This window comes from Curcuma longa, chromosome 3 (assembly GCF_044706935.1).
Source record: "Curcuma longa cultivar G26 ecotype Majalengka, Jawa Barat chromosome 3, ITB_CL_G26_1.1, whole genome shotgun sequence".
In the NCBI taxonomy this organism is placed as follows: Eukaryota; Viridiplantae; Streptophyta; class Magnoliopsida; order Zingiberales; family Zingiberaceae; genus Curcuma; species Curcuma longa.
In genome coordinates, this window is record NC_133863.1 from 6,404,983 (window position 1) to 6,421,382 (window position 16,400).

The window sequence follows — 16,400 nt, forward strand, 5'->3', positions numbered from 1 at the left end:
AAAAAACAACCAATCAAAACAGTTGCTGGACATTTTAAAGAAGCAAAAACATTGAAGGAATTAACTTCTTTGATCTCAAGGATAGCAACAATAAACCACATGTGCATGTTTATTCATTGCCATGGACCATCACACGATATCAAGAAAGAAAGAAAGAAATAATAAATATGGGAGTTTCAATTTGGATATGATTGCCCAATCACGCTCATCTATGGTGCCATGGCGATGGAAGATGAAGCTGGTGGTTGTTAATTTAGTTCTCAGGCTTTTTTGGACAAGAGTTTAACAAAGAAAGAAAGAATATTAACAAAACTTTATTCCCAAAAGACAGTTATTACATAACTAATAAATAAATAATTGTAGTGTTTCTACAAAATTGCCAAATTATTTGTTAGCTCTTCCTTGCTAACCATTAGTTCCTAAAGTCTCATGGTTGAGACAGAAATCACCAAAATCATGTTCAAGATCATGAAAACAATGTTGTTATTCTGCTCTCTTAGTCTCAATCCGGGAGGTATTCCTGCTTTGTTGGTTTCCGTAGCATTACTACCTTCACTTGTCATGTTCATCTGTTTGCTGCACGGAACAAACAGAACTCAGAAAAAATTGTTGTATGTTAATGTCAAAAGCTATACTTTGAGTGCAAACTATTGAAAGGTTCTCTCACCTTCCAGGAAAGATACAATTTCCATGACCTGCAACATGACACTTGTATTTCAGTAATGAACAAAGCATTGCAAAGTCATGAGGAACAATGATAAACTAAATACTTGATAGCAACATGAGTAACTCAGTTAATGCTGAAAACAAATTGTAACGACCAAATGGACTCAAACAGAATGATAAATAAAGTATTTCATTGCAACAGGAATGTGCAGCCAGCCACTCAACCTACTCTAGCTGGAATGCTGGATCAGGCAGTTTGGTAGATTTTCCTCAATTACAGAAGTAAACTCTGAAAGGTGCATTAAATTGTACTAAATTTAAACAATTGCAAGAAATGTTTGTGAGTTTGTGAGATTTTATATGATGAAATCATGGTTGTCAAGGAGGCACCCATTTCTAATAAATGTGAGAGACCTCTTGGCACCCACTTGTCATGATGCATAGTATCAGTGTAAAAGGCTGAATTTCAAATCCTACCAATCCAAAATTTATAAAATAAATTGTACCTCTGAGTCATGATGCATGTGAGGGGTGTATCGAAACTAGGAGGATTTATGTCCAGTAGTCCCACATAGATAAATGCAGTATCCATTATACTTTTAGAAACTTCCATCAAGTTGATTTTTTTCAGCTACAGCAAATCAAAGTGTGAAACCATTTCTCCACTTGAATGTAGATCAAGTGCGATTATAATTATTTATAGGGAATTCCTGTTGAATGGGCTGTTTTGGTTAAAATTTCAGTTGTAGTGCCTAATGCAAGGAGTTTTCAAGTGCCAAAAACTAAATAAATTGATGCAAGTGATTGGTCATTTTGAAGTCTTACACTTGACAGACAAGGAATGTGAAATCATTTTGCCCGTTGTAAAATTTCAGAATGATGAATCCTTACATGAGTTCTTAAATTTGCATCTAAACATCCTTGCATTAGACCCAACAACTGAAAAAGTTGACAGAAAAATCACTCAAATAGAAATCCATAGATGTCTTTACGCTTTGTAAATGAAGAGTGTAGAACCATTTTGTTGAGCCAAAAATTCAAAAACAGTCAATAATTGGCACAAACTTTTTGTTTGTTTGCATTTAATCACTCATATTAGTTCCCATAAGCAAAATTAACAGAAAAATAACACAAGTGGAAGCCCTATGAAACTGTGACACTTAATAGTCAATGAGAGTAAAATCATTTTCCAAAATTATCAAAGGGTGCCTTCTCCATTTGTCGTTCCTACCCAATATACCTTTCTTGAATTTAGATCAGTTCCATTTCAGACAAAAAAACTAACTCATCCTCTTCATCTTAAGGCCATCATCTGCTCACAATCATATCCATTGCGGCGACATCAAAAGCCCTTTGCTCCTCAAACTCTTCTTTGCCACCAAGCCACATAGAATTTCCTCGCGGTCCTCTTTGTTGTCCAACCATATTCTCCTCATGGCAGTCTCCTCGACCATCGAAAGTGAGCAATTTCATTCAAACTATCCACTTGCATTTGTTTACCACCATCAGATGAAAAAGGCATAGCTCCCATCTATTTGATTCTTCCGAGTGTGTTCTTGTAGTACTGTAATTTTTTTTCGTGACAAATAGATTTGTGATTCTTACCCTTATGCGGAAAGGAAAAAGAACAATCTCGTTGTTCATTTTGACAGCTTAGTCATTTCAAAGACCAAATGCATGAATTTTCCTTTTTTATATACTTAAATTTTTTGTGGTAAATGTGCAGTTGTTTGTGATTGAGAAATGGGTGATTTTGAATAGTTTCATATGAAACTTTTATTTTTCAAAGTTTGATCATTTTAGACAGCCAAGCTACGAGGGCCTTAGGGAAGAGAGGGCGGGCTTAAGTACAACGAGAAGAGGGTGTCAATGTAGTGGCAAAGGAGATGAACTCGAGGTGACCGACAAAAGAAGAAGCAGTTTTGGTGTTTTTTTGGAAACGGGATCGGTTCAATAGGGGAGGAAAGGGTAGTTGGAATAGTAATTTCCTTGGATGATTTTGGAAAAGGAAGTGCGCTTTGATCATAATGAAAATGAGGGTCCCCTTTATTATTTTTCCCACAAATCTCTTGGTGCTGGTACATAACTTCTTCATGTGAGAAAACACCATTTTGCAATGTACTTCTTCATGTATGTCTATGGTAATGCTATAGATATGCCATAGTAACTTTATTGCATGCTTCAGACTAGATGAAAGAATCATTTTCTAATCACACTATCGTCATTCTAGTGGCCTTCAGAAACTGTGGAAAAAGTGATTTACAGCAGGATCCAGCTCATTTCTGCTATTTTATGCAACTACAATCTATGCTTGTTCTGACACATTCTGCAGCCAGTCCTCCTTGCCTCCCCATCCAGCTCTCCTTCATATATCACCAAATTCACTCACATGCTGATAGTATTGCCCATCGATGGACTTATCAATCTTGTTTTTAAATAAATCATTTGCGAATTGAAACCCAAATTGATCTAAATCAGCTAGCTAGTGAACAACTATGATTCTTCTATGAAGCAATTCTGAACTGTAGATGAAAAATGTAAGAAAAAAGAGGAGAGCAATGTGGATTGATTGACTTACTCGGGTCGGTGGTGGTGATCATGGCGATGCCTTGGAAGTAGCAGGATCCGGCGGCCTTGCTCTGCGATTGATAGTAGCTGTCGAAGGCGTAGGAAGCGTGGTCCCTAACGTCGTTTGGCAGGTAGCAGCTTTCCCCAGGCTGCAAGTCCGAGCAGTTGGCCCGACCCGGGCCGCACGCCCAGTCCAGCGCCGCCTGCAGCGACCGCCGGTCCGCCCCCTCCGTCGCCACGCAGTATGTCCGATCCGTCGTGTCGTTCGCCAGGAAGCCCCCTGCCCCCGTCGCCCGAAGCAGGTACGCCGCCGTTCCGTTCCCGTGAAACAGCCCCCAGTTCGCCTCTGACAGCGGCCCCGGGCGCAGGTCTTCGTCGAATAGCTCGTAGATATAGACGCTAGGTGTGGACTCCGGCCGCATGGGTGTGCCTGTGCGACCGAACACGTGGCGTATGAGGTTGGAGTTGTAGGTGCTCGCGAGGTCCGGAGTGGCGTAGGGCTCGTCCCGGCGGGCGCCGTTGTGTGGCCACCCTGTTTCAGTGATGAGCACGGGCACGCCGCTGAAGTTGAGATTGCGCATCGAGACGTAGGCGGCGTCGACCATGGCGTCGAGCACGTTGGTGTAGTGGAGAAGCGTGTTGGGGTCGACCTCCTCGAGGGCCGGCGCCAGGGGCCGGAACAGAGCGTTGTCCAGGGGCACGGCGCCGCGGCTCTGCATAAAGGCGTAGTAAGGGTAGAGGTTGAGCATGAGCGGTGCGCCGGTGTCATTGAGGAATTGGAGGAGCGGGAGAAGGAAGGCGGCGGCCAGCGTCTGGTTGAAGTAAGCCTGCGAGGGGGGAAAGGGATCAAGGATGACGGAGAACGGCAGCGGAGTGGAGACCGGGATGGAGGAGAAATTAGCGGCGGCGAGTGCTGCGGAGAGGGAGCGGAGTGCAGGTAGGAGGACCGGGAGAGCGTTTGGGACCGCCGTGGGAACCTCGTCGCCGACAGCCACGGCCGAGATTGGGGTATCCGGGTCGAAGGGGAGGATGTGGCGGGCGACCCAGGCGGCGGCGGTAGCGTTGGACGAGCCGAGAGCGATGAGCTGGTCGTTGGGCACGCTGAGGGCGACGGAGACGCCAGCGCCTGCCAAGGCGGAGAGGATGCCCGGGTCGGCGCCGTAGAGGCGGACGTGCTGGATCTGCTGCGCCTTCAGGAAGGCCGCGAGGTCCGCCGGAGGGAGAAGATTCGACAGGTCGGTGCCGATATTCACGCCGACGAACGGCGGCTTCGCGGATCGGCTACCAGCGGCCTCTCCAACTGCAAATGCAACACGAAAATTGGATCAAGACATCACATTTGCAGGTGAGGAGCGAAATCAAGGCGATCGAAGACCAAAGTTACCTGCAAGAAAATAATGGAGGAGGAGGAAGAGGAAAAGTGGGTAGGGATTTGATCCCATGGAGCTGGGACTGCCCTCAATTTGTCTGCAACTTGGAAAGGAATTGGTTTTGTTAATGCTTGTGCTTGTGCTCGTGCTTGTTCTCGGTGGAGGCGAATGAGCAGCAGTCGCATTATTATCTTTTGCTGCTTTCACTTGGAGTTTCGTTGGATGGTTCGTTAGTCGGCAAGCATCGTGTTCCTTTTGTTCTTGTTGATTTCTATTTTTCAAGTTCACACAATCTGTTTACCTTTGCTGTTTGACTTGTGACCGGAAGCAGTGGATGTTGCAGGCAGCAACGGCCAACGGGGTGAGTAGGTTAAGTAAAATTGTTTGTGACTTGTTTGTTGGGAAAAATGACTGCACACCAACCTAGAGCTATGATTCTGTTTATAATTTATTATGTTATTAATCGAGCTCTAATGTGATCTTATATTTCAGTATTAATGGTTACCTATGACCTTAGGGAGTTTAGCAATCGAACGTGTAAACATGATCAATCAACTTAATAGTGGACGTTCGTTCTCTAGTATGTTTTATTAGCTGTTGAAGTTCCACTTTATAGGGTGGTTTAGCTTCTTTAGCTCTATAAATAGTATGTTGTATTACCTATGTGACGGTTAGTTGACAAAAAATTTTAGTCAATCGACTCGATTTGATGATATCTACTGTTATTTTTTTATAATTCAGTTATTTAATTTTTACAATTCAATTAATGTGAAGATAAACTTGCGGATTTTTTTTCGTACATGAGATCCTTCGTCTATGATCATCCAATCTAAATTTTTCTGTTAAATTCAACACACGCATGTCCGAATAGATCTACTTTACCTTCTTTTTCTCTCTTCTATCCCGCCATCACTTGTTGTCATAAAATATCTATTTTTATTGTGGCAGATTTTTTTCTCACAATTAGCAAAATTTTATTATTAAAATTGTTTTAAAAAATAAAAAATAAAATAAAATCTCAATGAATAATATAAGCTACCAGGTGGCGCCTCAAGGGCCATGGCACCTTTGTTTTATGTGGGACCCAGCCTTTTCCTCGCGCACCGTCCTCGTTGTCTCAAACCCCCCAACCAATCAAAATTTACAGAATTACTCCTCTCTCTCTCTCGATCTCGATGGCGCTGCTCCCTCATCATTTCCCCTCCGCCACCCTCCACCGCCACCGTCCCCAGTCGCCCTCTCCCATTCCCAATCCTTTAAAAAATTCATCCTTTCTTCCGTCCAAATCTACTTTGCCCAGTTTCAAGCCGTTCCAAAAAGCCAAAGCCGAAGCTTTAGCCGCCCGCGCCTCCTCCTTCTCGCCCTCCGACCGCCCCGTCGCTAGCGACCTCGTGGAGCTTCCTCTCTTCCCCCTTCCGCTCGTCCTATTCCCTGGCGCCGTTCTTCCCCTCCAGATCTTCGAGTTCCGCTACCGCATCATGATGCACACCCTGCTTCAGACGGACCTTCGGTTCGGCGTCGTCTTCTCCGACGGTGGATCAGTTGCTAACGTTGGATGCGTCGGCGAGGTCGTAAAGCACGAACGCCTCGTAGATGACCGGTTCTTCCTCATTTGCAAGGGCCAGGAACGCTTCCGCGTCTCCCGCGTCCTTCGCTCCAAGCCCTACCTGGTTGCGGAGGTCGCCTGGCTCGAGGACCGGCCACCGCCGCGTATGGCTGGGGGCGAGGACCTCGATGCCCTTGCCTCTGAACTTGAGAACTACATGCGCGACGTCATCCGCATCTCCAACCGCCTCAACGGCAAGCCTGAGAAAGAGGGCACGATGGACCTGAGGCGCAATCTATTTCCCACACCCTTCTCGTTCTTCGTGGGAAGCACCTTCGAAGGAGCGCCGAGGGAGCAGCAGGCGCTACTCGAGCTCGAGGACACCGGCGCCAGACTTCGCAGGGAGCGTGACACCCTCCGGAACACCCTTAATTACTTAACCGCTGCGTCAGCCGTCAAGGATGCCTTTTCACCCTCAAACTCTTCTTGACAAGTGAAATGCTAGTGCTGCAATGGAAGAGCAATGGAAGAGACGAATAGGCAATGAGACAAACACTTTATAGGCAAGATATGTTTCTCCTTTTTTCCCTTTTCTTCTCCCTTTCCCTCTATGCTTGCATCTTTCATCTTTTGTATATTATGATATGTAAGGATGATAAATCCAAATTCAGATTAGCCTTTTTTTCTAACAATGTTTCTTTCTAACTAGAAGGTTTGTTCTCTTAACTTCAGTTTGTGCATACTAATGTTCTTGGGCATCCATGATGCAATATTTATCGTTAGTTTTCTGTGTGTAGGCAATAGTTATAGTGTATGATGAAGTTGTTGCACATTCTGTACTTATTTTGTTTCAAGCTTGCATAACTATATTATTGTGTGTGATTAGGAATGGTAATGCAATCTTTTAATCAAAGTGTGAAGTTCTCAGCTCAACACATTGATGGTCAGAAATTCAAGTGCCGACTAACTCATCCATGTAAAAGATTAAGTATAACCTTCCTTCCCCAAACTTAAGTTGTTATGTCTCATAGGCCATCTATACTGAAAGCCACCTTTAGTGCACGTCTTCATATTTTCCTTGTAGACCTATAATCTGTGAGTAAATAGTTCATTGCTGAAATTGATTATCATTTTTCCAGAAAATGCCTTTGAGTTTTCAATTATGATCATTAATTAGTTTTCATGGTTTATTGACTTTCTTCAGTTCTTGCTATGTATTAAAATTTGATAGTTGCTAATAAATACATGCATCTTGAATTAGTGAATGTGTTATGCCTAAAGATGCAATTTTGTCAACTCCTACTGCTGAAGGAACCCTAATATGATTCTATACAAAGCTTGTATATGATAAAATCAGGCAAGTAAATGTTTTAATGATGTACACACAATGACACTGCTTTTTTCGTAAAAACATTTCTATTGTTTATATATTCACTGGGAATAGGGTACCAGGTAGTACTCAAAATTATTCAGCTTAGTTAAAACATAGTATATAATTTTTTTCTGTTATACATTAAAAGATAGGATATACCTTTTCCAATACTCTCACATTAACCGGAGTTAGTAGATTTGTAGGTACAGAAGTTTGGGAGCACGAATTCACAATAGTTCTTCATGATATTCTCTTATAAGTGGCAATTAGGCATTTACAAATTGTATACGTCTAAGATGTTCCATATGAAAGATAAAATATTTTGGATGAGAAGTTAAGTCAAAATGTTTCAGTGAGCAATGCCATCGATTTGACAATTTATTGATCTACTGGCTGCATAGCAGTTAGCTGGTTAAAAAGTTGTAGAACAACATGGAGCTCTGGAACTGTCACCAACCTTCTAGTATGTATACAGTACAAAAAAAAGCAGATAGTTGTTATGTGCCTGTGAAATGTGCAGCAAACCATTAGTGGCTTTAGTATTTCCACGTCTGATTAAGAAGCAGCCTTTGTTATTCACGTAGCAAGAGTTTTCATACTCTGCTTGTCACTGATTACCAGTTCCAAACTCCAGATCTTTGTTTATCTGATTTTTGAATCAACACTCCTAAACGAGCACCATTCTTTTAAAATTGTTCCCAGATACTTGTTTTCATGCCTAGGTCAGAAAATTTTGAGGAATTCATTGCCTGAGAAGGAATATGATCTTCGTTCCTCAACACTAATGTACTGTCAACAGTTCAATTTTAGTCATTAGATTAGCACGTTGCTGTCAACCAGACAATTCCCTGATTTCTGGTCTAGAATGACTCAGAGACAAAACTACTTGTTTGGGTTTAAATGAAACTTAGAGACGAGAAGTAAATGTTAACCTATTAGAATGTATATGACATATACATTATTTAATACTCCAGGTTATGCAAATAATCATAAATAATTAGGATAAAGAATCTTAGTTTGTCCTAGGAAATTAAGAAAAAGTTTGTTGTGATCATCTCTGGTAAGTCTTGATGGAGGCCAATCAGCAAAACGTTGAGAAGGTCTAAGACTTCAGAGGCTATTTGGAACTCCAGGTAACATCAACTATGCTATATTAGATTCCAAATTAACAGTAAGTTGTGTATTCCTTTTCCTACAAAACCAAAGAAAACTTCCTTGACTAGCACTAAGCAGCATGCACATTAAGTTATAGCTATATCTGTTTGTCTAAAATTTTAGCTTTGGGTTCAATCCAGATATTGCTAAGTTGATTGGTTAACAATTTAACCCAAATGTTTGAACTGGGTAAGTAATCAATCTAGATATTAATATTCTTAAGATTCACCTTGAGCATACTTCACTTGATTAATCTAGACGCAGCATATAAGTGCTACTATTGTTGTAGGGAGGATTTGGAGCCATAACTTCCTCCTCTGATATCATATTAAACTTAATTGGCTTATCACTTATCTAAAAAGTTTGAGCTACAAGAAAAGGACCACAAACATTAGTAGACAGATGATTTTTTTTCCCCCCTATATATTGAGCTTTTGGGATAAGTGATCAATAAACCAACTTTAAAATGATAATAGAGCGGGATGTTCTAGGTTTAAATCTTGCTTGTGATCTCATCAATTCATGTGTTGGATATGTACTAATCAAGTGAAGTATATCAACCCTCCCATGAAGGGGAATATTTAAGTTATTTATAGATGGGTCTCGTTTCTACAGCTTCAGCTTTTGAGTAAAGTGAAATCCAATCAACTTTAGCACTAATCAACATAGGAATCGCTTATCCATCACTTTCTATTCCAAGCTAAGACTGGTGATTGACTATTGATCTCTAGACTAACGTTATTGGGATCTCATTGCACCAACATCGGGACAAACTAATAGATATTGCACTAATCTGGAGAGGAACAAGCTAACAAAATAGCTTAAGTCTTGGCGGCCTTTGGCTTTGACTGTACTTGGAACTGATCAGTTGTGTCATTTTGTGTGCCCTTATTCCCTTATTCATCTAACAAAATAGCTTAGTCTTGGCGGCCTTTGGCTTTGACTATACTTGGAGCTGATCAGTTGTGTCTTTTTGTGTGCCTTTATTCATTTGCTTTCTTGCAAATAGCGTTGGAATCATGGTCAAATTAGCAATCAAACATCATTTGCTTTATGAAATTAGCAAATTTCCCTCCACACCACACCTGCTGGGAGTTTCTTTTTATAGTACAGCGTGGAGGGAAATTTGCTAATTTCGTATGCAATTTCGATCATTTGTGATTTTGCTTGATCTTCCGTAATTCTTCTTCAAGAGAGAACTTTTGGTCCTAAATAGAGAAAAGATTGACTATATTCCCAATTTCTCATGAGACAGATGACCATCGGCTTTGAAAAAAAGATGTTTAGAATTCAGTAAAGTAGCTATTGATATACCTTATAAGGCCTTAAATACATGTCTTGGCCTTTCATTTGCAATTTTGTCCATGATTACAAACATTCCTTCCCCTATAATCAAGCCCTATAACATCAGAGGCTTAGAGTAGACATAATTTATGGACCATATTTTTAGAACCACATTTGTTGGTACCAAACCAGCAGGAAAAAGAGTGAGGGTTGCGTGTTAGGTTGTCAACCAGTATGAAATTTCAATCAAATGTTCAATGAATGGATTCATTAAATTATTGTGTTAATGCTAGAATGTTTTCCGAAAAGAATGCGTTGTAGGGTTTGGCTGTAATGTCTCAGCAAGGACCGCTACGTCTCCATAATAACTTGGATGTAGTATTAAATATGCAAGAGTTCTCACAAGGTAAGAATAAATATTATAGGAAAATTAATTATATAAGATTTGGAACATGAAATTTAAGAATGTTCATTAGTAAAGCAATGAAGATAGTAGATACGATGATTAAGAGAAGAATTAATATTTTGTGTATACAAGAGACAAAATGGATAGGAGAGAAGACAAAGATGATAGAGAATTCAAATTTTAAGTTATGATACATAGGAAGAAGTAAAATAAGAAATGGAACAGGTATTGTTATCGATAATTTATTAAAGGAAAAAAGCAATAGGAGTAGTTAGAAAGGGAATGTGATTATAACTCTCAAGATAGTGGTGACAGGAGAAATTATTAATGTAATCAGCATATATGAACCTCAAATAGAATAGGATGAATACATCAAATCTAAATATTAGGACGACCTAAATGAGGTATTATAAAATATTTTGCAAATTGAAATAATTTTAGAAGGAGGAGATATAAATGGACATGTATGAGTGAAAAATAAAGAATATGATAGGTTGCATGAAGGTTGTGTGTTTAGAGCCAGAAATGAAGAAGGAAAAATTATATTGGATTTGCGATAACATATGACTTTATACTAGTTAATACATTTCTTAAGAAAAGAGAAGAATACTTGTTCACGTTTAAAAGTGAGAATAATAAATCGCAAATTGATTTTTTTATAGTTAGGAAGAAGGATAGAAAGATTTATAAAGATTGTAAGATCATCCTTAGAGAAAATTTAACTACCCAATATAGGTTAATAGAATTAAATATATATCTTAAATATAGTATCAATAGAAGAAAAATATACACGACTCTTAAAATTAAGTGGTGAAAGTTAAAAGATGGGAAACAAAACATATTTAAGGAGAAGGTAGGAGTACAAATATTAAGGTAAATATACAGCGATTGGAATAGGACATGGGATAAGATGATATACAAGTTAAAAATAGTTACCAAGAGTATATTTGGTGAGTCAAAATTACTTGCACCACCAAATAAAGAATCTTGGTGGTGGAATGAGAAAGTACAAGAGAAAGTGAAGAAAAAAATAAACAACCTATACGGTATTATATATTTATAAGAACGAGATTTTTTTAAAAAAAATATATACAATAGTCAAGAAAGAGGTCAAGAAAATAGTAAATTAATCTAAAAATAAAATTTTTGAACATTTATATTGAAAATTTAATTGGTTTAGAGTTTGGTATATGAGAGCAGAGGTAGGCATACGTACATCTTTCAGGTCTTCATTTCCTGCAATCAATCTGGCAATTGGATGGATAGTGATCTGAGGACCAAGGCTAGTGGGGTGGGTGATTGATTGATTGATGTAATGGTTTGCTTGATGGTAGCAAAAAAACAAAATACATATTGGAAGTGCCGAACAACATTATATTGTGTAATGGATTGGCTTGTTTCAGCCTATGTATTCTTAGTGGATTTTTAGTCAACAACATAATCAAGTAGAAGAACAAAACAGAATGATGGATTTTAGCAGTTCAAGAAAATGTTTATGAGACACCATATAAGGCCTAACAAAACATTATAATATGTATCGATGTGACACCTCTTCAGTAGGCATATCACATATAATCTAAAGGTCCGCATGCATATAATTTAGGCGCAACACCACTTTTTAGACATAATGCCCTAGAATTGGATGGAAAGATGTACTGGTATGTTTTTATAATAAGAACTCAACATGAACTCTCGCTGCTCTAGTCAGATAGATAAGGGATGTTACGGTCTCATCGAGTGATGTGGATGTTATGAAGAAACTTAATTGTTGAGGTTTCTAGGCTATGAGGCCATATCATACTGCTTATATTGATAGTTTGAAGTGACATAATCCATAATTTATGGCAATCAGTGTTAGTTAATACTTTTTTAGTGTTTAAATTCTTGTCATCTAAATTGATGGTTTTATTTCACGCAATGTTCTTTTCAAGACAAATTTCAGCTTCAATATCCATAGTAGTTATATTTTGGGTTTTTCTTTCTACAGGTAACCATGTGGAATCCTTCAACAGTAAATCCTTCAATGTTCTCATTTGTCAGCATCTTCATTGGCACCGTGTTCTCATTTGTCAGCATCTTCATTGATTATTGGACCGTGCAAACTAAGTTGAGCACTTAAAGATAAGGCTACATGGGAACTAGGAGTTTCCTTGTAAGTTTGATAAAACTTTCCCACACGCAGAGTGCAGAGTTTTCTCTGTTGTTGACTTCGATCTGATAAGCAAAGTAAACGAGACTAACTGTTTCTCTTTGAACTTTGTGGATGAGAAACAACTAAGAAATTCCCTTGATTAGGACACCTGGGGAGGTGACGACCAAAACTACTGCAAGGAATGCAACTTGTTGCCTTTTTAGCAAATCAAAGAAAAGTTTGTGTGCCTACTACATCAAACAGATTCTGATATCTGTTTGACAACTGCAAGTACCAATACAATTTTTTTTCGAAGTGTTTTTTTTTTTCTCAAGTAACATTCTTAACCATTTCCATTGCGGATTGGTTCTATGAATTGCAAGATGATGGATGCCTTCTTTTGCACTTGCACTTGACTGCTGTTTCTGTATCTTATTTTCTGGACAGTTGCATCTTTCCAAATGCTCGGAATACATACGCCTACCCGTCTTTCTCCCCTTACTATTTTGTGCAGCATCATTCTCTCTTATTTTCAGTCTATCTAGTTATCTGTTCATCAAATCGTGCTTTGTTTTTGCACTGAGTCTGAATGGTACCATGCGATTCTTGTTTGCTCAGTTCATTCAAAATTAAAGTTTCCAGCATGTCTAAATCTAAATCTAAATCTATCAATCTTTCTTCTAATCACTTTTCTGTACGCTATCCTTTGCAATTCATTTCATCTGTGACTACCAAACGTCTGTCACACTGCGTTCCACATATTATCGAGGACAAGAACAAAAAATAAAATTGGTAGGGCCTAACTATGAAACCTGTGACCTTACTATTAATTAACCTGTGAAATTCTGTGGCGACTCAAGTTTGAATGAGAAAGCGGGCGAGGACCACTGCTTGTAATTGTGCGGTTTATGTTCTTGGCCAACGGCATCAGTGCGATTTCGGCTCTGCCGTCGACGGACCACACGCTCCAGTCACAATCACTCCTTGTCTTTATATATTCGCAGCTCTTGCGCAGAATGTTATATTCGTCCTATTTTTTGTTGCAAGTTGGAAACTTAACGCCGTTGAAAAGTATGATCCGCGTGATGACTTAGAGACGTTTTAGGCTCGATGAATACTCCATGCTCTTCTTGACCTTTGGTCAATTACTAGTGCAAACTAATACACACAGAAACTAATTCTTTATATGATGTACATTCCTTTCTCTTAATCTTATTGCCTCCTCTATTTCAAATGCAAAGTTTATTCTCATATCTAGTGTTGCAGGAAGATGAACTTATTTAAATATAACTACACCTTGAAAAACATAGTTTTAAAGGTCGACCTAGACCTAGTTAGTGGAGCTACACCTACATGGTGGTACCATATGATCACGTGCAAAGCACAACGACAGTGAGCACGATCCTTAACAGGCATTATTGATCAAGCTAAGGAGCCTATTTACTCTTACTAATAAATAGTAGTTGGTCACACCTAGTAGTGTTGTAAAGACACTATGCTGGGCAGCACTGGAGTATTGGTGCAAGTCAATTATATTGGTCGAGGTGAACTAGTGTGATGACAGGCATTGTCATGTCCCTCACAGTGTTAGTGCCTAAATTAAATTGAACCAATATGGGTGTAATCAATAGCCACAGCTCATTTAAAGAAAATGAGCTGGTCCATAAATTGGGCTAGCTCATTCATATTCAATTCATTGTACATGACATAGGTGAAAGCAAATTTATGAACTCTGATTTTGTCCCCTCTCGTATCCATGCCAACTAATTAAAATGACCAAAGAGCAGAGACCACGTCTGCATGCGAAGTGATTGACCAAAGGCCCGGAACTGAATTGAAATTAAACACACCAATTATTTATCCCAATAGAAAAACGATCATGCAGTATATCATGCATGCCTGCTGTTGCATGTAAGAATCTTGGTACGGAAAAATCCCTCCATCAGGTCCATTAACGCCCAGCTATTAAATCTGAATCTATGGCCCCTCCCCCTAGCTAGCTGCTTGTGTCGGTATCGTATGTATCTCCTAGATTCCACCATGCATGCATGCAAGACACACTTGAACTTGAACTTGTCCTCTCGTTCTTTCACCATCTTTATCTATCCGATCCTTACGATATAATAAAATTCGGTAGCAGCACTGCGAGCTAGAACTTGTGCATAAATGCGCTCTGCCTCTGCTGCCAAATTATATAATTGCGACAGCTTAATTCCTCCACCACTTCACATGCATGCTTTCCTCTACCACTTCACATGCATGCTATTCCAATCCGTCGCCTTCACTCTGCATTTGCACCGCATTAAGCATTTCTTTGTTTGCTACCTCTTGTCGTCGAACCTTCTTTCTGACTCCTATTATAATTTCTTGTCCTCCCCTATCCGCCTTCAATTAATTTCCTCCAAATCATCCACTACCATCCCTCCCCCCTTCTGTCTCTCTGATCTCTCTCGCGCATCGCCAACATGAGCGATAAGATTCTCACTGCTAGTAGTAGAACTTATATGAATACTGGTGCAGAACAAGCCAGTAAATCCAGTGCTGGAGCCATGGAGCGTCCGCAATTGTCGCCTCTGGTCAGGTGCCCTCGCTGCGACTCCACCAACACCAAGTTCTGCTACTACAACAATTACAGCCTCTCGCAGCCGCGCCACTTCTGCAAGGCCTGCAAGCGCTACTGGACCCGCGGCGGCACCCTCCGCAACATCCCCGTCGGCGGAGGATGCCGCAAGAACAAGCGCGTCAAGAAACTACCCCAGCACCTGCCGCCCTCCGTCGCCTCCGTAAACCTTAAAGTACAACCGGCACCCAAGACCAGGAGCTTCAATTTCAACTACCCTTTGGCCTCGACTGCTACGCCGATTAGCAGCACAGCGGTGAGTGATGAGATGTTGCAATTGGAACGATATAATTCGTTGGTGATGGAGCTGCAAGGTATCCGGGAATTTGGATTAGTTGATAGCTCGGGATTAGGGCAAAATCTTGGGGTTAGCAGTATGCAATACGCTAATGATCTGAAAAGTAATTCTGCAGCTGCCGCGATGGTAGGCTCGGTGCAAAATTTTGCAGCTGCGGCGACTGCTAATTGTTGGATCGATGCGGCGAACCGATCATGGACGTCGCCCTCAGCACGGCTCCTATAGCTCAGAGATTCCTAGAGAATTGCAATATGATCAAGGAAGGTAGTTATATTGTCGAGTCAGTTTTATATCTAAATTGCATGATTATATGATGTGCAGTAGGCAGAATTAACTAGTAGTTTTTTTTTTGAAGACGAGAGTGGAGAAGAAAAGAGTGGATCAGAGAGATCATGTCGGTCTGCAAGTATATTAATTAGTACATACAGTAGCTAGCTAGTATATATGTGATTGGCTAATGTATGTGGGTGGGTGTGGAAGGAGAACATTGTTTTGCTCCGAGAGGAACCTCAGATCCATTCAGCTTAATTAATTTCAATTAGTGCTGCTTAATTAATCTTTCAGCTTCTAGGGTTCCTTTTTTCTGGTTTAAATATATGTGAGAATGTGAGAATGTGAGAATATGCATGGTTCTTTAATTTCCTTCATCGTTTTGTTGTATATATATATATAGAGAGAGGTATTTCTTCCTTTTTCCTCCTGTATATGTCTTTCTTTTGGGATCTTCTTTTGATGAAGGCATGAAGTCTGTCCTTGGGATATGCATGTGCCTGCACATATTGACTACAGGATAATACTTCGCTCACATTATTTATGGGTGTCAGCTTTTGCATGAATTCATGCCTCTTTTTTTTCTTCTTCATTTTATCCACAAAGAGACTGACTTCCTTCCATGTATTGAAGTTATTTAAATATATATAAGAAAAAATTAACTTCTGAGTAAACCTAAAACCTCGAAGTTCTACATATCTGATCACTGACTGA

The 16,400-nt window shown here is 39.9% G+C and overlaps 3 protein-coding genes across 3 annotated transcripts; 2 read left to right on the plus strand and 1 right to left on the minus strand.

Moving 5' to 3' along the window:
• Nucleotides 1–294: 294 nt before the first annotated feature.
• Nucleotides 295–4,747, minus strand: LOC141824310 (glucan endo-1,3-beta-glucosidase 1-like). The gene is made up of 4 exons (XM_074711574.1): nt 4,619–4,747; nt 3,245–4,534; nt 668–695; nt 295–576 (listed from the first exon to the last, which is right to left on the minus strand). Exons 1-4 carry the CDS (start codon nt 4,674–4,676, stop codon nt 420–422), a joined length of 1,533 nt encoding a protein of 510 aa, XP_074567675.1. The 5' UTR covers nt 4,677–4,747; the 3' UTR covers nt 295–419.
• Nucleotides 4,748–5,774: 1,027 nt separating this feature from the next.
• On the plus strand, nt 5,775–6,881 carry LOC141825034 (uncharacterized). The gene has a single exon (XM_074712399.1). It carries the CDS (start codon nt 5,780–5,782, stop codon nt 6,638–6,640), a length of 861 nt encoding a protein of 286 aa, XP_074568500.1. The 5' UTR covers nt 5,775–5,779; the 3' UTR covers nt 6,641–6,881.
• An 8,045-nt stretch (nt 6,882–14,926) lies between these two features.
• On the plus strand, nt 14,927–15,972 carry LOC141825514 (uncharacterized). Its single transcript, XM_074712895.1, has one exon. The coding sequence runs from the start codon at nt 14,964–14,966 to the stop codon at nt 15,639–15,641; it is 678 nt and encodes a 225-aa protein (XP_074568996.1). The 5' UTR covers nt 14,927–14,963; the 3' UTR covers nt 15,642–15,972.
• Nucleotides 15,973–16,400: the final 428 nt, after the last annotated feature.

What these genes read in the sequence shown, in the direction of transcription:
- LOC141824310 (XM_074711574.1), bottom strand. Translation starts at nt 4,676, where the DNA reads ATGGGATCAAATCCCTACCCACTTTTCCTCTTCCTCCTCCTCCATTAT. An exon ending in CCTCCATTATTTTCTTGCAG is followed by an intron (nt 4,535 to 4,618) that starts GTAACTTTGGTC and finishes TTGCATTTGCAG; the next exon opens with TTGGAGAGGCCGCTGGTAGC. An exon ending in AATTGTATCTTTCCTGGAAG is followed by an intron (nt 577 to 667) that starts GTGAGAGAACCT and finishes TGTTCCGTGCAG; the next exon opens with CAAACAGATGAACATGACAA.
- LOC141825034 (XM_074712399.1), top strand. Translation starts at nt 5,780, where the DNA reads ATGGCGCTGCTCCCTCATCATTTCCCCTCCGCCACCCTCCACCGCCAC.
- LOC141825514 (XM_074712895.1), top strand. Translation starts at nt 14,964, where the DNA reads ATGAGCGATAAGATTCTCACTGCTAGTAGTAGAACTTATATGAATACT.